At 42.1% G+C, this 26,332-nt stretch overlaps 1 protein-coding gene across 1 annotated transcript in view; it reads right to left on the bottom strand.

Annotated features, from left to right (window-relative positions):
- Window positions 1-26,332, bottom strand: part of RYR3 (ryanodine receptor 3) — a 509,236-nt gene that overhangs the window by 311,356 nt on the left and 171,548 nt on the right. Inside the window, 1 exon segment of the mRNA XM_064570716.1 lies at window positions 4,828-4,935. Coding sequence (XP_064426786.1) covers window positions 4,828-4,935 — 108 coding nt within the window.

Below are 26,332 nucleotides of genomic sequence, written 5' to 3'. Positions count from 1 at the left end.
ATACAAGACCTCTACCTTTGGGCACAGCTAGAGTTCAGACTTTAGTCAAGGGGCTTCTAACTCTCAGCAGCACCTGTTTTGATTTGTTCCTTACCGACCAGTCTCAGGGTAGATGTATCTTTTGCAGATTCTTTTTAAATAATGTTGCCACATTTCTGTGACTTTATAAAATGGATCAATGTCCTGAACTTGACTACAAGCTAAGTATCTCAGGACATGTATTTTAATGACCTTTACACGAATACAGCATAATGTGAGATTAAGTCTCACTGCTGGTTCTAAGGTCACCTGGTGCGAGGAGACAATCTCTAGATTCTCAGAAGGTGCAGGCTCATACTCCTCAGACAGGGCAACTGCACTGTAGGCCACACGTGTGCATTTCTCTCGCAGCTGTGTTGCGTGTAGTACACCCCCTCTAAAGCCAGGGGCAAATGAAAGGAGCCTGATGCTCCTTTGAGGGTTAGTAGTTGGGACTATCACATAAGTAATATGGGAAATTAAAGAGCTACCTCTCAGGGAGGTTAACTAAGAAAAGTTCCTGCGAAGTAATAACTTTCCAGGTCACGTTTCCCAATCAAGGTTAAAAGGCTGATTGTGCATTAGCATTCTAGACATTCTAGCAATGAAAGGGAAGCATGATCTCAGGTGTTCATGATGTTACATGTTCTTCCGTCTTATGGGCAATCATAGCATTAATGCATTTTATATGGTTTTTTTTTTTTAAGTGGTAGACATCTAACAATGATTAAGTCAAGTTTTAGAGAAAATCAGAGCCCTTATCAGAAGGAGTACAGCTGGTAATTGTGTTAATCAAGGCCTTTCATTTTTAGAAGCATTATGCCCATTCACGTCAAAACCCACTTGGAGTTCTGTGCACCTGGTCATATAGCAGGGACTTCTCCTTCCTGTGAGGTATTTGAATATGAAAGGAGGGAGTGGAGCAGAGATGAAGAGGAACCAGTATATATTTTTGGCACATGTAGAGATTTCTATCATTTAATTTCTACCAACACCACGAGGTAGGTTGCATTTTGAAGATTTGGAAAGTAAGGTACAGAAAGGAAAAATAATTTGCCCCAGAAGTCCCCTGATGCATATAGCTCGGACTGAAAGCCCATCTGCCTGGCTCTAAAGATGGAGCTTTTCTCATGACCAACGCTGCTTGCTCTCTCTTCAAAGTCATTTCTAAGGGATGGTGGGATTGAGGGTTCCGAGGGGACGTGCTGACATCTCTTTTAGTGCCACGTCCTGACAAAAGCGGCTGGGTATTTCACATACTGTAGGTCCAATCAATCAAAAATGTGAAAATATTTTAATATTTGTAGTATGCAGGGGTTTTACTTCAAACTTCAGCCATTTAATTGGCCACAGTGCCAAACATCTACCTCTTGGTAATTTTCTCCAGAATAAAATCATATAGGATTTAATCAGAGTCAAATTGACCCAAAGATGAATTCAGCTAGGGTGGACTCTGGAGGGGCACCACACGTTCTTGGCCTCTTTTTTTCTCCTTTTCAATGTAAAGCTTGGTCCCACAAGCTACTTGCTATAGTTAAGGACAGTTCAAGAACAAACTCTGTTGTTAAACAAAGCTGGACACCTTTGTTTCTGTTAGCAAGGGGAATTGCTGCAGAATTGTAAATCCTTGCAAAAAGACTTCTGTACACAGATCACGTGAATAAACCAACAACTGAAGTCATTTTTTAAACATGTTCAGTTGCTGCAAAGCAGTGAACAGACACACCACATGAGGACCAATTTATGGCTAGAAAGAAAAATTACACTCTTCAAAACATCCCATTTGGTGGCAGTCATGATCATTAGTGAAAGTAATATCTATTTAAAAGCAGTAAATGCCTATTTCCAAACAGAATGGACTGGCATACAAAGGAAGCGTCATCCCACTCAAACAACCCCAGGCTTCCCAGAGTATCATTATGGTCTGTCATGTTAACTCACTTCCTTTTTTCCCCCTCTTCTTCTTCCCTGCTGAATATTATTGTCTAAAATCAAATTAAATACTAATGGTAAATGTGCACAGAAATCACTTCAGGAAAGCAAAACAATCAGACTCAAGAGGTTATATAAAAATATTATTTCTCATAGTAAAGATCGAGAGCCCAGATGGAATTGTGAGAGTATTCGAAGAGGGTTACAGTAGCTGAAGCTGCTAGCCAGGTGACTAGTTAATAGAACCACCAACAAATAACATCTTAATAATTTCAAAAGACTCCAGCTCTCCTTCCAAGTCCCTTCCTCCTAGCTCTAAGATCCCTAGTCAATGATGATGATGATGATGATGATATACATGTCAAGATGAGAATATTATCTTTGGTAAAATAGCACAAAAAGGCAACATGACACATGGGAAATTTGAGTCTGACCCAACATGATGATTACTGTTATCCAATGAATATTTAATAAAAATGTCACAGATCATTTATTTTGGACTCAAGTTTTCAAAGAGAATGAATCCCCCAATAAGATTTAATGTACTGGTTTTTAAATATGGCAAATTAAAGATGGCCCCTGAAATATATAATTATATTGAGTAAACTTTTCCTACAACATGGCTGGTATTTAAAGTAGGTCTTATTTTTATGTTCCAAACTATGTACTCACTCTTACAAGTTGGTCTTCACGTTCTCTTTGGAAAATGCATTGCTATATATTCTTATTTAAGACAAACCAAGTTAAGCCTATTATTTAAGTGCATGGCAATTAAGAAGAGCAAGGATTACAACCAGAACTTCTGAATTTACTTTTTCATGTACAGAACTTCCTGAACCACTCAAGCTAAATGAAAACGAAGTCCTTTTAAATACACTTTTTGAGCAAAACAGGATAAGAGAATGCCCAAGAGGTAGTTCTCCAGTTAACATAGCTTCTCTCTACCTTCCCAATTTCTATCCTTGGGCCATAAGTAGGCAGAGTCTAGCCGCTCTTGCTTGAAACTGAAAGTGCTAATATTCCAAATCAACCAGCTCCCCCCACCAAAGAGGTCTATAAATGATGAGTTGTTAGTTTTGGAAAAATAATGAAGAATTAAAAATAGATTTGTTCAACTGAGCTGAAGGGTATGTGCCTATGGAGGAAAGCATTGCTACTGAGGTTTACGTGAGGAGGAAGCAGACACAGACTTCAGTGAACAAAAACTCACCTGTGTTAATGCTCTACAGTACAGAACAAAGCTATTCTCAGGCAGCTGACAAAAGCATATTATTTTAAACCAAAAGAGTGAAGAATTACAAACACTGTTGTTAAGGACCCTAGAAAACTAATTAAACATTCTAATTTTATAGATGAGAACACTATGGACCCAAGAGATAATAAATCTTGAGTAAGATTACACTATGAGCTGGAAGATGACCTACATGTAAATACTGGTTCCCTTGAGTCCTTGGTCATCATCTCTTCTACCATAAATGAGACATTTCTTTATTATATATGCGTTCATCTGAGTCAAGTGAGAATAAATTGTGCTAGGTATTACAAATTGTTCCTACCTACATGCAGTTTACTCCCCAGTATAGGATGCAAAAAATTAGACTTGCAATTATAGTACAGAATGAGGAGAACTATTTATTGACTGTTGCTCAAGCAAGGACACCTATCCCAGACTTGCAGGGTCAACAAAGGCTTCTCAGTAGATCTGGTATTTAAACTGCTTCCATGAAGGAGAAGTAGAGATTACACAGAGGAAGACAGAGAGGAGGAGGAAACTGTTCTAAATGGAGGGAATAGCTGACACACATGAACAGAGGCAAAAGAGCACTGTCATATTTGAGGAAGTGAAAGGAATTCAGTATGGCTGAATACTGAGTGCCCTGGGAGGAAGCGGTGAGAGATAGGGCAGGAAAGCTGAGCAGGGTTCACAAATCCAGAAGGGTTTTATATCTAGTTAAGGAATTTGGAATTTTTCTCAAGGTAATGGGAAGACAAAGCATTTTAAAACAGGGAAGTATAATGATTAGATGTGCATTTTGGAAAGAACATTATAATAGCTGAACAAAAAAAAATGGCGGCGGAGGTGGGTAAGTATAGAAGGAAACAAAGCAGTTAGTAAGCTACTGCTATAACCCAGAAGACAGAGGATAGTCATCTAGTGGGGTATCTAAGGGGGATCAAGAGAGATGTTTGGATTTGAGATATTCAGGCCATAGAATTAAAATACCTGATGATAAATGGATATAAATAGATGTGGTCATTTGGGAAAGAAAGAGTCAAAATTATTCTAAAGTCTCTGGTTAAAGACTTTCTGACATGGGAGCTATGGAGCATAACCCCTCAGTTTAATACTTAGGACCATTCTACTAACAACAGAAACTCAAGACCACTCCACATTTTCTCATCATGAGTGAAATTGTGGGGTCCTGGGAGTCAAAGATTGAATTCTACTGGAAATCCTCACCAAACTGCTATAACATAGTTGTACTTCACTGGGGGCAGTCATAAATCTCTGATGAGAGTTTTCCAAGAGAAAAGAACTGCCTAACAGGCACCCTCCATCTCAATGCCCTCCTCACATTTCCTGGTGGGTTATGGGTTAGGAAAGGGGAGTAGGTTCAATGTCCTATGTCCTGCTTGTGCAGCATCAATGGTGATCTCTTCTGTTTTCTGGTGGAAGTTGATTAACCCAAAGGAAGCAGGTTTAGGGTTGCTCAGTAACACGAATTAAACACAGAGAGAAAGATTTAGTATCTCTATATGGATCAGCTCAAGGATCCTAAGGTTTCCTGGTTTGAACCTGGAGGAATGAAATGAAGTATGCACTTTTGGGCTGTGGTGTGTCCCAATCCCCACCTAGGACGTAAATCAGGTACTCACCCCTTCGCTGCCATTTTCACCTGTGTTGGCAAGCATTTCCTGTAGGGCTCTCACAGAGAGGGACTGTTCCAGCGCAAAATTGCAGACGCAGAGATCTGGAGGAACATACTGTGGAAATAAAACCAGAATGAGGATACCTACTCGTATCAGTTGGGGATAGATCACACAATAACAATCTCAAGGGCAAAGAGCTTATGAATCAGTGATAGGTGGATGGATGAATAGGAATATACAAGGTAGATTTCTCTTATTCAAGTTAAGATGGGTTTCAAGTTGGATTCTAAAAGATGAGAAGAAGAAAATCCCTAAGTCTCAAGGAAACAGTGACTAAGATGTCAGGAGCAACTTGAGTGTGGCTGATAGTACATACAGGAGAAGAACACACATACAGCCTTGCTGAAGAAGGGAAAGGGAAAAAAAAAAGAAGAAGGGAAAGGAAAGATACACTGATCCACACCGATACCTGTGTAGGACCAAAGGAAGAAAGCCACTGGGACCTCATCCACAATCATCTCTAAGAGGGCAATGGACAGACCACAATGTGGCTCTAGACAATAGTGACCATGATGGGCAATCTATTTACTTGTTAAGAAAACCTGGCTACTGCAGCATAAGAGAATTAAGAGCTGTACAAATATAGTTCTGAACAAAGAAATGTCCAGAACTATAAGAACCGATGACCCCGATGACAATCACTCTAATTTATTATGTGCTCAGGTAATATAATATTCATGCTTCTTCTGGAACATTTCTCAACAACAGTTCAAGACAGCTTTTGCTGCATACTGACTAGTAATAGCTAATGCTGAGTACTTTCTCTGTGTCAAGCACTGTTCTAAGTGCTTTGAATATATTAACTCACTTAATCCTCAAAACCACCCTGTAAGATAGGATTTATTAACATTCCAGTTTACAGCCAAGGAAACTAAGGCCTAGAGAATTTAAGTCACCTGCCTATGGTCATGGCTTCTATTTGGCTGAGTTGGATTCAAATCCAGGCAATCTGTCTCCAAAGTCTATCTACTTAACTCTACTCTGTTCTGATCACTGACGGAAATATTAAAGATATTTTTCACAACTAGAATATTTTCAATCAGCAAATATTTAAGTATTGTATTTATAGAAAACACAGTGCTTGGTAGTGAGAAAGATATGAAGACACACAACATCATTGCTCCATAGGAGCTTACAGCTAGTTTCATGATATGCCATTTTCCTTGGGAATATAGCTTATAATCAACTTACATACCAAGCCTTGGTTTCCTATAGGACACTGGAGAACATGGCCACTAGGAGAGTAACAGGAATGAGGAATGAGGGCCAGAAGTCACCAACAGCTATGTTTAATACTCTGAGACAGGTAAAGTGGTTTCCGTGGAGCTCCAATTTAAAAGCCAAAGCAAGCCCACTGTGGTCATTTGGGAAAGAAAGAGTCAAAATTATTCTAAAGTCTCTGGTTAAAGACTTTCTGACATGGGAGCTATGGAGCACAACCCCTCAGTTTAATACTTAAGACCATTCTACTAACAACAGAAACTCAAGACCACTCCACATTTATGGGTTAGGAAAGGGGACCCCACTATTAAGGCACAGATAACCTCTGACTTCACCATTTTCATTTTTAAAATAATGAAATGGATAATCTCTAAATTTCCTTTAATTTTGAAGTGTTTCATGCATCCCTTCCCGCCCCCCACCCCAACCTCAACACCCTCAAATAAAATGATGTTCTACTTGCTGGGCGTACTATTTCCCCTTATTAAAAGTTTTCAGACCCCCAAGCCAAGATTGGGTAATCCTATCCCAAAGGCTAAAGGCCTCTGGGACACTCAAATTTTGAGGACTTTTCTACAAAGTATGTTTCTACTCAGGGTCACCACAGTCCAAAATCCTAAAAACCCAGTCTTCCTAGAATTCTGGCATAACACACAATTGCCTGGTTCTTTTTATGAAAATCACTACAGGAGAAACTGTAATCAGGAGACAACAGCTTTTATTTTATATATTTCTTGCTTTGTTTTCAAAGTCTGTTCTTGCTGTAGGTAATTAACTCATTTGTATGGCACGTGAGCGAGCAAACAGCTGTTAATGCAGGGAAGAACCTCACATCCAGAAAGTGTTTCGAGAGCACATACAGCATCGTTATAAGTAGCATCCAGTATGATAAAACACTTCCCGAAAGGCCTTACACCATAAACATAGATCGTCTAACTACATTTCCCCAAATACGATGCCATCAGAGAAAATTTTAGAGATTCCTTCCCACTTTTTTTTTTTTAAGATTTTATTTATTTATTTGACAGAGAGAGAGAGACACAGCGAGAGAGGGAACACAAGCAGGGGCAGTGGGAGAGGGAGAAGCAGGCTTCCCGCTGAGCAGGGACCCCGATGTGGGGCTCGATCCCAGGACCCCGGGATCATGACCTGAGCTGAAGGCAGAAGCTTAATGACTGAGCCACCCAGGCGCCCCTCCTTCCCACCACTTCTTAGTCTACCTGGATCTCATGTCACCAGAAGAAGCAGCAAAAGAGCCAGGGTTTGTTTGTGTGTTTCTTTCTCTTTCACTTCACTAAAGCAGGTGATTGGGAGATTTTTCTACAGTGATGGTTGGTACTTGGCTAATCAACTGAATGATTTCAACATTCCTGCTCACTCTTATAAGAACACTATGGAGTCCATTCTCCTGTAGACCTAAGCATTCACAGGCCCGAGTACTAGAGATCCTGCTCTGGCATGAGACTGTGTGATTCTAAGTCACTTTTCTTTCTCCCTGGCTCTGGTTTACTTGGACAGGAGACAGGTGCACTCCCCCAACACCACCATCATCCATCCTGATGGAGGGCCCCCAGTAACACAGACATGAGACATGCTCCAATCATATTTTTCTTTTCCCTCCAGATAGGATAAGTCCCAAGGCGGTCAAGACTTCATTACTGGGACAAATGGACACATATAAATTGGGAGACAGTGGGCACGGGGAGAAAGCACCTCAAATCAGAGCACTGTACCTGCCCTGGTTTATGCAGTTTCCTTACAGTTTAATTTTTCTACCTCTAGAGTGTGGTCCTTGTCTGGAGCCTGCACTTGGGGATAAGGTCACACCAGTCAAAGAGCACAGAGAACAACATGGGGACAGTGGCAAGGGAGAAGACAGGGCAACAGGAGTATCTGGAGAAAAACAAAACGCAAGTAGTAACTGGTGACATAAATGGAGTGCAGAGCACAGAGCCAGCTGACCTGCTACACCAGCTGCCATCCTTAATTAAACTCCACACCACCCTGAGCTCCCACCTCCACATTCTTCAAGACTAAGCAAAGGCCACTTGTCCATCAAAGCTAATTTGTTTGCAGTGCAAGAGTCCCCCAGGAGGTGGGCTCATCGTCTGTGGGCTCTGGGCCTGTGCCTCAGTCACTCTGTGGCACGTGTTTACCGATTCCCAGCACGGAAAGACGGGCTCTGTTGACATCTGTTCTGAAACAGCTCTTCATCGCTCTCCCCAGCCCCGTCCGCTGTCTAGAGAAGCACTACATTCCCAAATGTCCTACAGAAAACCTTGAGATTCCGGGGCCTGCCAAAGCCAGGAACCAGGCATTCATTTAGCTCCATGATGTGGAAAGCAATAGAAGGGAAAGCCTGTGGTGGACTCTCTGTGGTCCGTAAATCTAGGTAACATCTTCCTCACTGCACCGGAAGTGTTTTTCCAAGGCTTACTAAAAGCAAGATGGTGGGAATCTGATACTCTTGCTGTCAAATTCACATAGCATTCTTCTGCCTAGCACCTCACAATATGCACTCAGCACTGTGCTGGCTTGTACTAGCCAGGCTTTGGGGCAAAGGAAGAGGGAGTCAGTTACAAGGGGGGTGGGCTGTCCTCCCTCTACTCCACTGTGAACCACACTCTGTTCTGCCTATCTACTTCTCATGCAGTGCAGTCTGTTTCACTAGATTGTGGGTATCTTGAAAAATCTGTCATTCTACTTTTGGTATCCCCAGTATGAAGAACAGCAAGTGCTCAACTCCAGTCTTCTGTGTTCTAGAAGACTCTCTGAGAGAGTATGTGGTTGGTGGTGTCTGTGGATGCAGACAAATTGTACTGAGCACTCATCTGCCTGGCTGGGCCCTTTCCCCCAAATTGTTTATGATTCAAAAGGACCTGTCATGGGTCTCCTTCCAATTCTCCATTAATCTATCTGGTTCTCACATAGCCAGGCCTTAATGATACACTCTCTAAGTGTATCAATAGCTTTGAATTAAAAGCAATATTGGGCGGGGGCTGCCTGGGTGGCTCAGTCATTGAGCGTCTGCCTTCGGATCGGGTCATGATCCCAGGGTCCTGGGATGGAGCCCTGCATCTTGCTCCCTGCTCGGTGGGAAGCCTGCTTCTCCCTCTCCCACTCCCCCTGCTTGTGTTCCCTCTCTCGCTGTGTCTCTGTCAAATATATAAATAAAATCTTAAAAAAAAAAAAAGCAATATAGAGTGTATTAGTTAAGTGTGAATACTCTAGCATGGGACTCCATAAGGTCTTATATCTATTCGACTGCTTATTAGTAGAATGAGGATAAGCAGGTAACTTAGTCTCTCTGTGTCTCAATTTCCATATTTGTAAAATAGAGATATAATAGTATCTATTTCTCAGCATAGGCAGTTTTTATGTTTAAGAACTTAAAATAGGGTCTGGTACATAGAAACAAATGTCAGACATTATCCATCACAGGGCAGTGAAATCAGAACATCACTAACTCACTTATATGTTCATTTATAGACTAGTATCTTTGAGGTTCTTATTATGTGTAAGGATAAAGCAAATTCCCCAACCTTCAAGGTTGTGTGGTCAAGTAGAGTGTCAGGGAAGCAAATGGACAATTTCCAAAGTATGCTTCAAAAGGCCCAGGGTGAGTAAGAAAGTGAGGAAGCACATAGAATCAAACTTGTCTGGGATGGAAGGCTAGGGAGGGGAGATGGAGGTGGGGGGGAGACAGAGAAGGAGAGGGAGAGGGGAAAGAGAGGGAAGAAAGCAAAGGCAGGTGAGAAACAACGCTGAGGAAGAAGTAGGCATTAGACTGAGAGGGTCAGATTTTTCAAGATACCCACAATCTAGTGAAACAGACTGCACTCCAAGACCCCTTGTCAAGGAGTTTGGACTTTATCTTCAGAGCAATAGAACACCATTAAAGGAAGTTATGCAGGAATTAGTCTAATCAAATTTGCATCTTTGAAAGATCATTGCAGGTCCAGTCTGAAGGAGGCTAGACCAAGGCAGAGAAACAAATTAGGGAGTTGTTGCCATATGCTGGTTATTAGGTGACAATAGCATGAATTAAAGTAATGGTGCTGGATGTGGTGATAAGGGAATTAATCTCAAATATCTTGAGAAGATAGGAGAGGTAAGACCTGGCAATTAATTGAATGTAGAAAATGGAGAAGATGACCAGTGTTCCTACAGGATGGAAAAGAGTGTAAAAAAACTGGGGTACAGTAAGAATAAGCCACACCAAATATCGAAAGGACCACAGAGATGGTAATTACACTTGGTAAATTGTCCACCGGAACCTCCCATTTGGGCCAACAGAATGATGACAAGAGAGCGGAGGTCTCTGTGACTGTGTATGGGTATCCCCACAGATGTCAGCAGAGGTAGGCTCATCTGGGAAAAGAGTGGGAATCTGAGAGGATGATGCATATTCTCCATAATAAGAGAATTCCTGGAGACCCAGCCTCCACAGTCAGCCCAATTAACCTCACTTTCCTTTCCCACATCCATTAAGTAGTCAGGCAGTATTTGGAGTACCACATACACATTCAGTACTGCACTAGCTATTGCAGGGAACAAAAGAAAAGGCATGGTTTCTGTCCTTTAAGAAATTTTTAACCTATTTGAAGAGACATCTACTGTACATGAAACTTTATAAAACAATGCAAAAGAGAATATTCAATGCGAAATTGAGGGGTAGGAGTTCTATGTCCTGCAGGAAACAGAGCCCTCTCAGCAATGTTGTGATTAGGAAAGCACAGCCCAGGCTGGAGGCTGGCCTCAAGATGGTTTATGTGAACAAGAAGTTCCTGGCACATAAAAAGAACTCAGAGTTTTGTTTAATGAACGAACAAGATGGGGGAGTTATTCTTTCCATTTTTTGGTGTCTTCTTCCCTTCTGTTTAAAATTCCATTAGTTGAAGCAGCATTTTCAAGTTAGGAGCTTCACAGAACCTCTGTCCTTACTTTCCTTTGCTTTTTCACCCAACTCCCCAAAGAAAAAGGTTCAAGCACTTGCAAATGTCATGAGTCAATAAAGGGAGTAAGCAAAGGAAGGAGAAAGTAGAGAACAACTCCTGCTTACTAATTTTTCCACCTATACCTCCCACTCCAGTCCCAGGACTGAGCAGTCAGATGCATACATGTGATTGACATTGTATTATACTTATGTGCTGATGGGTTTATTTGGACTCAGTCCTACTGCAGGGGGTAGGCTGCAGAGTCTAACCTGCAAGGTGAGGTCATTTCTAATGTGGGTCATCTGGGGAGAAGCAGTGACTGTGAGAACAGAGGCCAGAACTAAGTAGGCAGACCTGAGGTAGCTGGGAAAAGGTAACCTCACATTCTTTGATCTACACTATGAAGAGTAAGCGTAGCCAGTGGGATATTCTTAGATGTTACAGAAGCATCCAACCAATGACAGATCTGAAAGTAGGAAGTAAGGGACTTGGGCAGGTCTTTCTTTCCTCTAGGCTTCCACGTAAATGGGGACAGGAAGAATGAGCATGTTAACTGCATAAGAATCAGAAACTTTAAGCTAGAATGTTGAATACATTTGACCTTCCATTTTAATTTTTCTTGTGTTATTCCTTAGTGTTTAACAAAAGTTTTTTTTGAGGTTTTGGCCTGTTTTGGTTGGATCACATAAATTGAGGAAAGAATTTTGGTCTATAAGTGAGCCAAAACATTAAAGCAAGGTGCCTTGGTATGGCCAATGGGACGGTAATGGGGTTATTAAACAGGAGAACCACAAGACAGAAGCAAAACTTGGGGCAAAGCCAAGGTCCTTGACAAGCCAGCTCTTACCAATAGGACATCTCTATTCAGAAGCCTTGAACCTTCTGAATTTTATTAATGAGGACAGTATCCCAATTGCCCCCTTCATGCTCTACTCGTGCTGCTTGAGATAGCCTAGTCCATGAATAAACATGGCTGGTGTTTAATCTCATGGCTCCAGATTTCGAACTGTGTATACAGAGAGAGTCTATTTCTCCAGAAGCACTACGTGTGCCAGTAACAGGCAAAGATGGACTCAATCCCCAGTGGCCTGGCTTCCATATGCATTGTGTTTGTTCCATTTCACCATACCACCTCAAAAAAGACTGATAACCATCACCCTATGATGGCTTGATGCAGTGCTAACTCAAAGACCATGGATTAGAAGGCTTCCCAAGATTCCTGGCACAGAAACCTAATCTCTCCTCCAGAAGATATTTCAGTCGGGTACAGGCTGGCATTTGGAGAAGACTAATTCTCCATGGGATAGCATTAGGATGGCCAGAGATGGCATGTGTAACTTGAATTTCAGGAGCTTTAAGCACTTGACAGACATTATCTCATTCACCTACATAAGCAGACATGAGCTCATTTGTGGACTTCCTCTCTTATCCAAAATACATAATTATTTGTATTGTGTTTATGCTTAAAAGGCAGAACCAGTCATTAACCAAACTAACACCCACATCTTGTCCCAACCAGGTTTTATTTAAATATTCATGCAGCTAAGTACTTTTTAAACCTACCTTTGTCACCTCTAAGTTTTTGATAGATTATAATAAAGAAAGTTAATATAGTGAATGTTTAAATCTGAAGATGTTGCCTAGTTTCTGGATTTCTGTAAAAATAGAGGGTGGTTCTACAACTGTTTTTGAGGCAACTCAATTGAGATACAAAGGAATTGGGTAAAACTTACACAGGCCAAGAATAGTACCCATATATACATTCTAAATGTATCTATTTACTTATCTCTATCATTTTACCAGGTATTATGTTGAATTCTTTACAAATATTCTCTCATTTCACTCTAACCTCAACCCTTAGGGAAGAGATATTACAGCCATTTCACAGATGAGAAAACAAATTCAGAAAGACTGAAAAAATTTCCCCTTAATCACATGCTGGAAATGGCACTTAAATCTTGAATTTCAAACTCCACTCTTTCTGATTGATCCTGTGTCAGTACTCCTGAAGAGAAGGCCCCATCCCCACACCAAGCTTGCAGAATTCTAACTACTAGGCTGCCTCCTCTCAAGACTTATACTTTAATAAGAAGTGAAGGGTTTCATATTAGATTCTTGACTCTCTCAGAGAGAGTTCTCTATTTTGGAAGAGCCACTGGGAATGCAAAGGCTACATCTGCAGTTAGTGAGACAATCAGAGATCAAGAGCTTTACAAAACTGAGGTTTCTGGCAGGCAAGATCATATGCAGTTCTAAGAGACTGACTTACCACTAAGTGCTCTCTTCCAAAAAGCAATTCAACTCTGGGTATGAAGGGACAGGTTTCCACCAAGGATATACATGTGCAGATTTTAAACATGTACATATCCAGACTGTAAACATTTTTCAGGGAAAAGGCTTTGCCTGTCTGTATTAAGAGCTGTTTTCATGAAGCAAGGTTAAAAATGTATAAAAACTTGATTTTTTATGCTTTAGTATTTTGTTCTGATAAAGGCTAGAGGGTCTTTCTGAAAATATATACAGACACTATTGAAAACAGTTGAGTTCCAATTTTTGCTTGCATTTTTGCCAACAAAAGCCATTATATAGAAGTGGTGAGGTACACACATATTTTAAATTTTTATTTATTGAAGTTATTTCTATACCCAACATGGGGCTCAAACTCACAACCCTGAGATCAAGAGTCACAGCCTCTTCCGACTGAGCCAGCCAGGCGCCCCTCACAAAATTTAAACATACAGCTGGAAAACATTCTTTTGGGGAAGAAAAGGAGGAAGAGGTAATTATCTTTGAAAAGAAGGAAGTGAGGAAGTCCCCTTCTGATTGATGCCTGAGGAGTCAATTACAGGAACGTGATACTCTCAGCATCCAGCAGTCTGTAGGTGCTTGCAAGTGATTGGGGAGAGGGAGAGAGAGAGAATCTCAAGCAGGCTCCATACCCAGTGTGGAGCTCAATCTCAAGACCCTGAGATGATGACCTGAACCGAAATCAAGAGTTGGACGCTTAACTGACTGAGCCACCCAGGCGCCCCTAGGTGCATCGTCGTTGCAGGGATGAGGGAGTTGCTCTGGAAAAAACTGATAACTGTTGAAAATCCCTGCGGCAACGCAAAGAGGCTTACTAAGCAGAAGCACTCACAGCCACGAGCAAGTGATGGCAGCATCTGATGCCATGCTGGCCTGAGGTTTACTCCAAGACAAGAGCGAGGAAAGGCATGGAATAAGTTGATCACATTCAAGGAAAAGGGAGAAGGCTATCAAGTTATCAAAAGGTGTTGATATTAAAAAAAATAAAAACTACTATGAATCTGAATATTTACTTAAGAAGAATACTTGCTGAAACTTTTTTTTAAAGATTTTAGAGAGAGAGTGAGAGAGCATGCATGAGCAGGGGAGGGGACAGAGAGAGGGAGACAAGCAGACTCTTGCTGAGCGCAGAGCCCCGTCAGTCATGTTGACTAGATCATGACCTGAGCCAAAACCAAGAGTCAGATTCTCAGCTGGCTGAGCCACCCAGGCATCCCGATGAAACATTTTCTATGCAAGGGAGGTGCCACTGCCACCTAGAAGTAGGAAATCTAAATTGCAGGACAAATATCCTTTGACAAAAGTCTTGCTGTCTCGCTGAGAAATGCCAACCAAAAGTGAGGAAGAACTAGAAACACCCACAGTCACTGCTTCTCTGCCCCATCTGTGAAATGCCCAGATACTGGATGTTTAACTGACACGGACCAGTAGACCCATCACAGTCTAGCTTCTCCTGGGGGAAAATTTATTAGTTCAAGTGAGAGCAACACCTGCAACATCAGTTATCCTTTTGACGATCCTCAGAGATTTCTCACAAGAGCTACCAAAAATAAGCTCATTCTGTTAGAATGGAGAAATACAGTGGGCCCAAGAATCTCCTAGGTAAGACTAACACCTCAGATTTCTGGGACCCTACTCCAGGTGGGTACTTTAAAAGAATATCCCAGGTGACTGAAGGAGGTCTCTGACCCCAATTTGAGAGACCCTGCAGAGCAAGTGGACCCAACAAGTGAATTCAGGATCCCGGAGAGCAGCTGATTCTCACTCTAGATCCTTCCTTAAAGAGTTCAATTCGTCAAAATATAAAATTTTCTTTCAAATGAATAACCCAATAATTTGAAATCCACATGACCGTTGTTTTTATCATCTTGCCTGAAATGGCCCCAACCAAAAGTAACATCTAGGTGTCCTGGACACCTAGTTTTCTGCCAAGCCTCAGTGTTTCTGGCATAGTTAGGAAGAATGTTACCAAGGGCTTGGCGAAAATTAGTGCTGTGAAGCTGGTGTTCTTTAAAATAAGGAAGAAGGGGCAGCTAAAGAATCAGAGACAAAACGCTGGGCAGCTGGCTGGTAAAACAGCCTGCTGGGAGAAAGCGGAAGTGACAGGCTGGATGGCTGGCTTAGTTCTTGACTGAGCCAAGTTTCCACCCCCTGCCCAGCATGGTCAGCATGTTAAGTACGAAAGGTGCCAAAAGGCGAAAACTTGGAACACTTGCATCTGGAAAAAACAAGCTGAGTGGCGGAGCAGCAGAACGTACCTACTGCTCATGGATAGAGATAACCAAAACAATGACTATGTGGTCCTTAAAAAAGATGGCCATAAATAAAAGCCTAGCTTAACGAGGGGCACAGGTAATACACCAAGCTCTGCGGATAAATAACAAGATCCTAACATCAACTGTTATTTTGAAGAGCTTGTGTATCAGAAAAAGCGTAGAGTTCTAGGAAAGAGGCCAGGCAGCATGTCAGCGAGGAGACGGACCCAGCATGCATGTCCCAGGTTCCATGACGAAGTTAGGGGCATGAACACCAGCTAGAAGAGCACAGGGTACAGGATGACGGAGTTAGAATGAGGTGTGATGTGCAGAAATACCAAGGGATGAAGTGAAAGCTTAGGGGGGTGGGCTGGTAGGAAAGTCTAGGCTCAACCTAATGTTTATGTGTTAGTCTCCAGCTTGATTGACTTGAGTGTTGGTGGAAGAACATGGACCAGCATTGTACTGCCCACATGTTTTCTCCTCCCTTTTGAATGATGATATGGTTGTTAAAGAATTTGGAAACCCTGATGAGGCTGCTCTCTTGTCACCAAGGCAGAGGCACTCAGCAGCTGCAGGACAGAATTTGTCTCTTGGCCATTTCATTACACAACAGGAAGGGGATGAGTGAGGAAAGCATTGTGGGGCACCAAAAACATCAGGCTGGAACTGAAGGCTGACAGAGAGAACACAGACATTGGGTGCTCAAAGGCAGTGCTGTTCCCTATGGTGCACTTGTCATCAGCATCACTAATCTCTTGAGGGGAAAATCTCCTGCCTGGACAGCAGCACCAGCTCCACGAGGCTCGTGGACTCAGGATCTCAGGTCGGCACACAGCTCGTGGTGATGAAGGGCAAGGGCAACAGCTTGGCTTCCAAATGGTTTGAATTTTTTTTTTCCCAATGTCTCATTCCCACTCTCAAATGGCATCCAGATTCCAATGTGGAAATGCAGTTTTTATTTTTGCCCACTCCATGAAGTTTTTGCTTTGACAGAAATAAGCGTATCACTATAAACTAAGTTCTGGATTAAAAAGTATTTTGGCAGGAGTATACGGACAGATGTTCATAAAATTTGCAGTTATAAAAAAGCCTTTGTGATGATAAGTAAGTCATAAATATTCTTCGCCAATATGGAAAAAATACTTTCATACCCGTATAGAGAACTAGACCCTATCCATTCTAACTGCCTCATAGCATCTGAGCCAAACTACTACCACTAGATGCTTACATTTACAAAGATCATGCAAGGATTAATACTATGCAACCCCACTTGCAAGGGGCATGTAATGCTCATCACAGATATTTTAAAACATGTACACACAGTAAGAGTCAGCACTGTCCATCAGTAGCTGCAGGAGTTAAAGACATCCACTTATAATAAGCACTGCTTGAAAAACAAAATAAAAAATAAACTATTGGAACTAGACCAAAATAAAAAGCTCTTACACAGCAAAGAAACAACAGAACAGACAGGCAACCTGCTGAAGGGGAGAATATATTTGCAAATGATATATCCAATAAGGGGTTAATATCCAAAATATATAAAGAGAGTCTACAACTAAACACCAAAAAAACCTAAATAATACGACTAAAAGATGGGCAGAAAACATGAATAGAAATTCTTCCAAAGACGACCTACAGATGGCCAGAAGACACGTGAAACGATGTTCCACAGCACTCATCATCAGGGAAATCCAAATCAAAAACCACAATGAGATATCACCTTACCCTTGTCAGAACAGCTAGAATCAAAAAGATGAATAACAAGTGTCGGTGAGGATGTGGAGAACAAGGAATCCTCGTGCCCTGTTGGTGGGGGTGTAAATTGGTGCCACTATTGTTGAAAATAGTATGGAGGCTCCTCAAAAGATTAAAAACAGAACTACCATATGATTCAGCAATTTCACTACTGGGTATTTACCCGAAGAAAACAAAAACACTAATTCGGAAAGATATATGTGCCCCTATGTTTATTGCAGCTTATTTACGATAGTCAAGACATGGAAGCAACCTAAGTGTCCATCCACAGATGAATGGATAAAGAAGATGTAATACACACACACACACACCCTATTACTTACCCATAAAAAAGAATGAGACCTTGCCATTTGCAACAACGTGGATGGACCTAGGGACTATTACACTAAGTGAAATAAGGCAGAAAAAGACAAAAGCTGTATGATTTCACTTACATGTCAAATCTAAAAACAAATAAACAGACAACTAAACAGACCCAGAAGTACTGAGAACGAACTGATGGTTGCCAGAGGGAAGGGGGGGCAAAGGATGGGCAAAAAGGGGAGTGGGAGATACAGCTGTCTAGTTATGGAATAAATCACAGGGATAAAAATAAAATAAGCACTGCTTCACTGGAGTGGTAGTCGAGAGACCTATAACCTCCTTCTTCAATAGATCTTCTTCAATAATGTCTTTCTTACCAAGAAATATTCTAAGTATAGAATTAGACAATCATCTGTGAAGATTGGTTGGATTCCATTCTCTCCAAAGCTTCCTTCATTGAAGTCACTGATCCCTTTCACCCAGGGCATAAACTAGCTTTGATCAACACAAAGAAACAATTAGGAGACTTAGTCTCTTCCTACTTGAACCCAGCACATCACTCACCATCTAGTGAAGCTGGCCAGGAAATACACATCAAATACTGCCTCTGCCCAACTACCCAAGTTGCCATGACTGGGCCCATCACTTGAGCTCCCTTCCTCTCAGCTCTGCAGAGTAACTAACCCAGGTTACTCAAGTTCACCATCAACAATGAGGCCAGGGAATAGATGTTGCAGGATAGATCATGGTGTTTCCTTTCCCTTCCCCTCCCGGATAACCAGGAGTTACCTCCAATAAATAATGATTTTTTAGAGGGGGGAGGGGCAGAGGTAAAGGGAGAGAGAGAATCTTAAGAAGGTTCCATGTCCAGTGTGGAACCGGATGTGGGACTCAATCTCACAACCCTGAGCTCATGACCTGAGCCAAAATCAAGAGTTGGACGCTTAACTGACTGAGCCACCCAGGTGCCCCCCTCTACTGCATAATGGTTAAGTTAACTTGGCGCCATGGGAGAGAATGAACACATTGACAGAAACTGATGGAGCAATGACACACCTCAAAAAGCAAAGTCCTTGCTCATGGTGACCTAAGCAAAACCTGTCAAGACCCTATAGAGATAAATGCTTCAAATTACCCAGTTGCTCTCCAGGGGCATTTGTCCTTATGTTCTCAGTGAGTAAGACAGAGATGAAAGGCATGTCTGGCATCCTATTCAGCTTGTACATTTTGGGAAAGAAGCAAGTTCATTCATCACTATAGCAATTGGGAACTTTCCATGGCAGGCTGTAGGTAAGTTTAAACGTGAAGCTAATCAAGTCAAGGGTGTAGCTTTGCTTCATTTTGTGAGGACATCTACACCCCCAAGCTGGCTAGCAACTTTATCATTACTTAGTCAAACAAGGAAACAGGTGTCAAAGGCTGATGACTGCAAATTCAGCCCTGCAACAATTTCTGAAAATGTGGTGGGAGGACCACTTGCATAAGAATCATACAGAAATTAAAAGAAAAATTTTTGGCTCCACCCAAGACAAAGTTGGGGATGGAAGAATATGCTCACTCAAGTTTGAGAAACACTGCCCTTCTGGGGGAGCTCTGTGCCAAAACCCCTACATGCTGAACAGGCTTATCATTCTTTTTTAAGATTTTATTTATTTATTTGAGAGAGAGAGAGCATGCACAACAGCAGGGGGAGGGGTAGGAGAGGGAGAAGAAGACTCTCCACCAAGCAGGGAGCCCAATGCGGGGCTCAATCCCAGGACCCTGGGGATCATGCCCTGAGTCGAAGGCAGATGCTTAACTGACTGAGCCACCCAGGTGCCCCAGGCTTATCATCTTTAAAGATAAAACATTCTTGATATAACTTACTTGGGAAACCAGGTAGTGAGCAAAAGCATAGCGCTTCTTTTTCAACTTGAATGGTGATCAGAGGAGGCTGTAGAAACTTTCTCATGAACATCCAAAAGTTCTCTTTCTTGGCTGCATTTTTCACCAAAAGTACTCTCTAGCTGTTTACTAGAGACTCTGCTGATGAGAACACTATGGCTTCTTTGTTGACACAGTCTCAGAATTTGCATTAATTTCTAAAAACTCTCCTCCTCTTTAGGTAAAAGAAGTGAAATTGTCTGAACCCAGATTCCACAGCCTATCAGGGTAACAGTTCAAATTTCAAGTCTCAAGGGACTGCTTCGGGGATGGAAGAGGTGGGCTGGAGATCAATTATTCCACCCTCTGTGCTCTGAGGTGGCAGTATACCTGAACCACCCCAAAGAGTTTACAGTCTGTTCTGTTCAGAAGCAGAAATATCTTGGGATGTAGAGTGAAGTGCTCAAGTAGGGCTTGAGGCAAAAATCTCTGATGAAAGTGCTCCAATAAGAAATGGATCATTAGGTCAAGGGGTTTTTAATTTTGTCAACCACTCTATAGCTAAGAAAACAACTGTTTGAGAGAGACTTACAGATAGCTCTCTTGCACCAGCTGTTTGCATCTTCTAAAGGCTTTGGATAAGGCTCAGTTGAGTTTAAGTGAGAGGAAAATTATTTGAAAATGTCCTAATAGAGAAAGCAGCTCAATTCTGGAATGACTGCATTAAGAACACTTTGTAATCATTCCCTGAAATACAATGTGGATGAACAAAAACAAATTAATTCTCCAATGTGTTGGAATTATCTAAAATCACCTATTTACTGCATGTCAGCAAATGAAGAACAAAAAAATATTGTTTGCAAAAGATTCATAAAATTTTTCAGGTCATGTAGTTTGTTCAGGTCACTATTAAAAAGAATGAAGCTTTAGGGTTGCCTGGGTGGCTCAGTCGGTTAAGCCACAGACTCTTGGTTTCAGCTCAGGTCATGATCTAATGGGTCATGAGACTGAGCCCCGTGTTGGGCTCTGGGCTCACTGGGAGTCTGCTTGAAGATTCTGTCCCTGTGCCCCTCCAGCCCCTCCCATCACTTATGCAAGCACTCTCTCTCTCTCTCAAATAAATAAATCTTTAAAAAAAGAATGAAATTTTGAAGAATAAAACTATTGAATGAACTACTGAAAAGAAGAAGTTGTCAACTTAAACGTCTGGAAATCTTAATTTGAAAACAATTTTAAACATTTCCTTTACAAAACTCTCCTCACAGGAGAGTCACAATCAGACCTGAGGGGTTATCTTGTGGAACATTTTACAGCAAGCTGGAGGGAGAACTTTCTCAAATCACTATCCAGTGTTCTTTAGAAATGGTTTGATCTGTGAATTATGAATATGCACATAACTTCAACGGGTTACACAGAAGGTCATATCATGACTTAAGTTTATCCCCAGATTTTAAAATACCCATGAGGAATACAAATGATACATACAACATGGCTTGCGTTCTTAAGATTCAAGTTCTAACACAAACGCAACACATGTTTCTTCCACGTAAAGGCAACAAATGAAAAAGGTAATCACAGGGGGAAAAAAGGCAAGTCTTCGTGATATAATTAGTAAGTTCAGGAGTTGATGGAGGAAGAAAAAACACTGCTAATAGAGACCAAAATAGCAGCTCTTAGGTCTGAAGAGCAAAGTACTAAGTACTTGCAGAGGAGCCCGGGTATGAATAATACCTACTCATAATTCACCTGGGGCCATTTGCCTGCTGTGAACAAGTAAATGACAAATGAACAGCAGAGCTATGGTGCCACTTTACACACTGAATAAATTCTTTGTGAAGATTCCCACCACTAAGGTACAGACTGTCTTTAAATAAAAAGAGGGGACTGGTATTGCCTCAAGCAGACACGTTATCGCAACAGTATTAATAACTCAAGTAGGAACGCGAACAATATAGATGGGAAAGATCTCGGGGTTAAAAGATTGGATTTTTCTTTTTTAAAACAACTAGGTCCTCAGATCCAACAAATGGTAAGTGCACTGAAAAACCTGACACATGAGGAACACCTGGCTGGCTCAGTCGGTTAAGCATCTGCCTTTGGCTCAGGTTTTGATCTCGGGGTCCTAGGATCAAGCCCCCTATCAGGCTCCTAGGGAGCCTGCTTCTTCCTCTCCCTCTGCCCCTCTGCCCACCCCCCCCCAACTCGTGCTCTCTTTCTCTCTCAAATAAAATCTTAAAAAAAAAAAAAAACCCGACATGTGTTAAACTTGACTTTTATGCTATTTCTTTGGATAGCTGTTTCCCTTCTCATCTCTTGACAGTCAGAAATAGCAGAGCATGAGGCTCAGTGTGGATGCAGAAATAAGAATAAAACTTCCTGAAAGAAAGTAATTGAGCTAATTGAGAAGAACCGGAGCCGTGTTTTTCAGAATCCGAGCACAGTTAGAATTGTACTCCACATGTGGACCAATATGAAATGAAACGTCTTTTTCCTCCCCGCACAAAGCAGTACTAGTGCCTGGCCCAGTGTGAACAATAACCTGATGCAGGGTAGCTGCTCAGTGCAGAGAGCCTATCCTCGTCCCCCCAGGACCACACCAGAGGGCCAGCTCACCAGGCCAGCACAACTGTACAGAGTACTCCCAGCCATTCTATTCACTTGTACATGTTGGACAGTAAGACTCGGACATGCAAACAGGAACTCCAGCAGATAAAAGAAAAAGAATGTCTTGTCTAACAGAATGACTGTCGAGCCTCCATTTCCTCATGCCACAGCATGGCCGCCATCCTCCAGAAGACTAAGGCTAAGCCCACAAAGGCTATTACCTTCGTTTTCTTGGATGACTGCCACTGTGTAAATTCTCTGCGGCATTATCTTTCCTCTTCTGTGTGGTCATTTCCTTAATGCTCTCCCCCTCCAATCTCCTCACTTAGCCCCTTTTCCCTTCCAGAACACCTACTCCATGATCAACATGCTCCATCATCCAACCTCTGCCTTCTCCCTGAACACCAGCTGAACAGATGAAACCCAGCTCCTCCTAAAGGACCCCGCTTCCCTTGGGGACCTCCCAATGACAGGATGCTCATTCTCTCCTACCTCATGTGACTGAAGGTTAGGAGGTGGGTTCTGTGTCCTTCTCCCACCAGGACTACCTCCAGATCATTACTCTTCCACGAGTTAACTCCTCTTCTTTAAGCTTCCTACTTCTGGTAACCTTGTTCCCCATTCCCTCCCTCACTGCTCTTTGTGTATTTCCTGGACCTGCACTTCACTGAAAAAGCTCTGGCTCCTTCTTATTCTGCCTACTGGTGATTTGAACATTCACGGTGTTATTTGTTCAATTGTGTCCTCCCAAAATATATGAAGACCTGACCCCTGGCACCTGTGAATATGACCATATTTGGAAATAAGGTCCTTGAAGATGTAATCAAATTAAGGTGAGGTCAGTGGGGTGACTGATCCCATCCAATATGACTGATGTCCTTATAATAAGAGGAAAACACCATGTGAGGACAGACCCACACAGAGAGAAAAGGGCCATGTGAAGATGAAGGCAGACACTGGGGTTATACAGAACACGTGGGGCTACCAGAAACTGGAATGGGCAAGGAGGGATCCTCCCACAGAGGTTTCGGTTGGGAGCAGGTCTCTGCCAAAACCTTGATTTCAGATTCTAGCTTCCAGAACTACAAAGGAGTAGGTCCTGTTATTTTAAGCCACCTAATGCGTGATAATTTGCTATGCAGCCATAGGAAACTAACGTATTATATGAATAATCCATCACATATGGCCTTTCAGTTACTCTGCTTCCTCCTTACCAATGATCTTCTATTCTCCAGTTCAGCCACCTTCTCTCATACACTGGAACCATGTTTTCAAACAAACCACTCCACTCTGAAACCTCCAACACAGCCCACTGTCTCACCAGCCACTCACCTTCCAGCTTACTTGCTTACGTACTCAACTGCTCTCATCACTGTTTTTATCCCTTATCTCTTTTTGCTACCACTCAGCTTAAATTCCAAGATTTCATTGGCCAGACTCCCAGACTCTCTTGCCCCTTTATCACTGATCACAGTCACCTGCAACACTTTGACCCTGGCTGAATTAACTATCCACTGAGTTCATGCCTGTGCTGGGACTGCTAGCGACTGCTGATGAGGACACAGTCAGAAAATGGACAGCACTAAAAATTAATGCTCATCAACCTCAACTGTCCCTCAATGCTGGGCCCATCCACTGCTCAGCAATCCTACACTCTTCTCTCTCCAAATGGACAGAACCTACCCATCTACTTTCATCCTTGCCTTCCTCCTTCCTGTTCAATGGCACAGAAGTTCCTCCTTTACTTGAAAGTCAGTTCCTCCTCTGTTCTCATCACCAGTCCTTTTCATTATACCAGTGATTTTCAAACTCAGCCATCCCTTCCCTCTCCTGCATCTTCTCCTCCTCCTTCTCCACGTGCACCTTCCCATGAGCACTTACACACGCTTAAGTCTTTCCCATTACAAAAATCCCTCCATCCTCCAACCCTCTCCAGCCATTGCGCTCTCTCTTTTAGAGATAATCTGCACAAGTTGCCTTTGTTTTTTCCTTCTTACTTCTTACTCTTCACTTCCTCTAAATTGGCTTCTGAAAAAAATAAATTGGCCTGTACCTTCATCACCCCCATTGAAAGAACTCTCACCAAGACTGCTGCTGGCCTCCATGTCACTACATCTAATGGACACGTTCCATCCTTAAATTACTTGACTTCCAAGTGGCATTCTACCCTATGCCCCTTTCTAGACACTCTGCCTTTGCTTTCTGTGGCTTCTATGACACTGCACATGACTGTTTTTCTCCTGAGCTCTCAGGATGCTCCTTCTCATTCTCTGTGATGTTACTCTTCATCTCTTTTTTAAGTATTGACATTTTCCAGGCCTTCTCGTTTCTTTATCTCTTATGAACATATAATGTATTATTTGTTTCAGGGGTATGGATCTGTGATTTATCAATCTTATACAATTCACAGCGCTCACCATAGCACATTCCCTTCCCAATGTCCATCACCCAGCCACCCCATCCCTCCCACCCCCCTCCACTCCAGCAACCCTCAGTTTGTTTCCTGAGATTAAGAGTCTCTTATGGTTTGTCTCCCTCTCTGATTTTGTCTTGTTTCATTTTTCCCTCCCTTCCCCTATGATCCTCTGTCTTGTTTCTCAAATTCCTCATATCAGTGAGATCATATGATACTGTCTTTCTCTGATTGACTTATTTCGCTTAGCATAATACCCTCTAGTTCCATCCATGTTGTTGCAAATGGCAGGATTTCATTTTTTGATGGCTGCATAATATTTCATTGTGTGTGTGTGTATACACATATATGCCACATCTTCTTTATCCATTCATCTGTCAATGGACATCTAGGCTCTTTCCATAGTTTGGCTATTGTGGACATTGCTGCTATAAACATTGCGGTGCACATACCCCTTCAGATCCCTACATTTGTATCTTTGGGGTAAATACCCAGTAGTGCAATTGCTGGGTCATAGGGTAGCTCTATTTTCAACTTTTTGAGGAACCTCCATACTGTTTTCCAGAGTGGCTGCACCACCTTGCCTTCCCACCAACAGTGTAGGAAGGTTCCCCTTTCTCTGCATCCTCGCCAACATCTGTCATTTCCTGACTTGTTAATTTTAGCTATTCTGACTGGTGTGAGGTAGTACCTCATTGAGGTTTTGATTTGGATTTCCCTGATGCCGAGTGATGTTGAGCACTTTTTCATGTGTCTGTTGCAAGCCTTCTCATTTCTTAATCCATTATTTGCCACTCACTCTCATAGCTTGATTTAACTAGCCTTAAGCCATTATCTCCTAAATATTACCTCCGCCATAACCTCTCTTCTGAACCCCTGATCCATATGTCCAGATGCCTATCAAATTTTTTTCCTGTGTCTCTTACTGGCCTTTGGAATTCAACATGTCCAAACCTCAGTTCATAAGCTCCACCAACACCCTCTGGCCTAACTTACTCCTTTCTAAATAAATTCCTTTCACTAAATAAAATGCCCTCTACAGGCAGCTAAAGCCTATAACTCTGGAGTCACACTTGACTACTCCCACCTTCATTCTTTATCCATCCTATGCATTCTGTTAGCCATACCTGAATTCAATTTAGTTGTCTCTTCACTTCCTTTTTTCATATGAGGAATCCATACAGCTTTTGTAAGTTCGTGTTCTCCTCTGACAACAAATCCCTGTTCACGTTCAGCTCCTATCCTTGCTACCTCAAAATCCCCTCACCTCTTCTCTTTTCTTTTGCATATTCCAAAGCTACACTGAATTTCATCCCCTCACTAATAGTGCCATCTCTTAGTTCCCTATCTTTTGCAACCTCAGTCTCTCCTTCTCTAGACCTCCTCCTTTGCCTAGAAACATGCTTGTGTTTCTCACTGTGGAAACAGCTCGACTACCTAGATTCTGCTTTAACACTATTTTCTCTTCCCCTTTTTTGGGGGGGGCAGAAGGAGAGGGAGAGAGAGAATCTTAAGCAGGCATGGAGCCTGACACGAGGCTCAATGTCACAATCCTGAGATCATGACCTGAGCCGAAGTCAAGAGTAGGAGGCTTAACTGACTGAGCCACCCAGCCGCCCCTCTTCTTCCTTTTAAAATTAAACTGCTTCAAAGAGTAGTGAACACTCACTGATGAAGTTCTGATTCAGGTAACAATGGAGAAGCTTACAGCAGAATAACTCTCTTGACAACAACTATTATAAATTCTGAACAAAAATTTAAAAAAACTCTTTGAAGGCACTGGAGAG

Source organism: Mirounga angustirostris, unplaced genomic scaffold (assembly GCF_029215605.1).
Source record: "Mirounga angustirostris isolate CCGP_5_RB_7025 unplaced genomic scaffold, mMirAng1.0.hap1 SCAF_9, whole genome shotgun sequence".
Taxonomy (NCBI): domain Eukaryota; kingdom Metazoa; phylum Chordata; class Mammalia; order Carnivora; family Phocidae; genus Mirounga; species Mirounga angustirostris.
The sequence above is the reverse complement of the archived record's forward strand: the minus strand, read 5'-3'. Positions and strand labels throughout refer to the sequence as shown.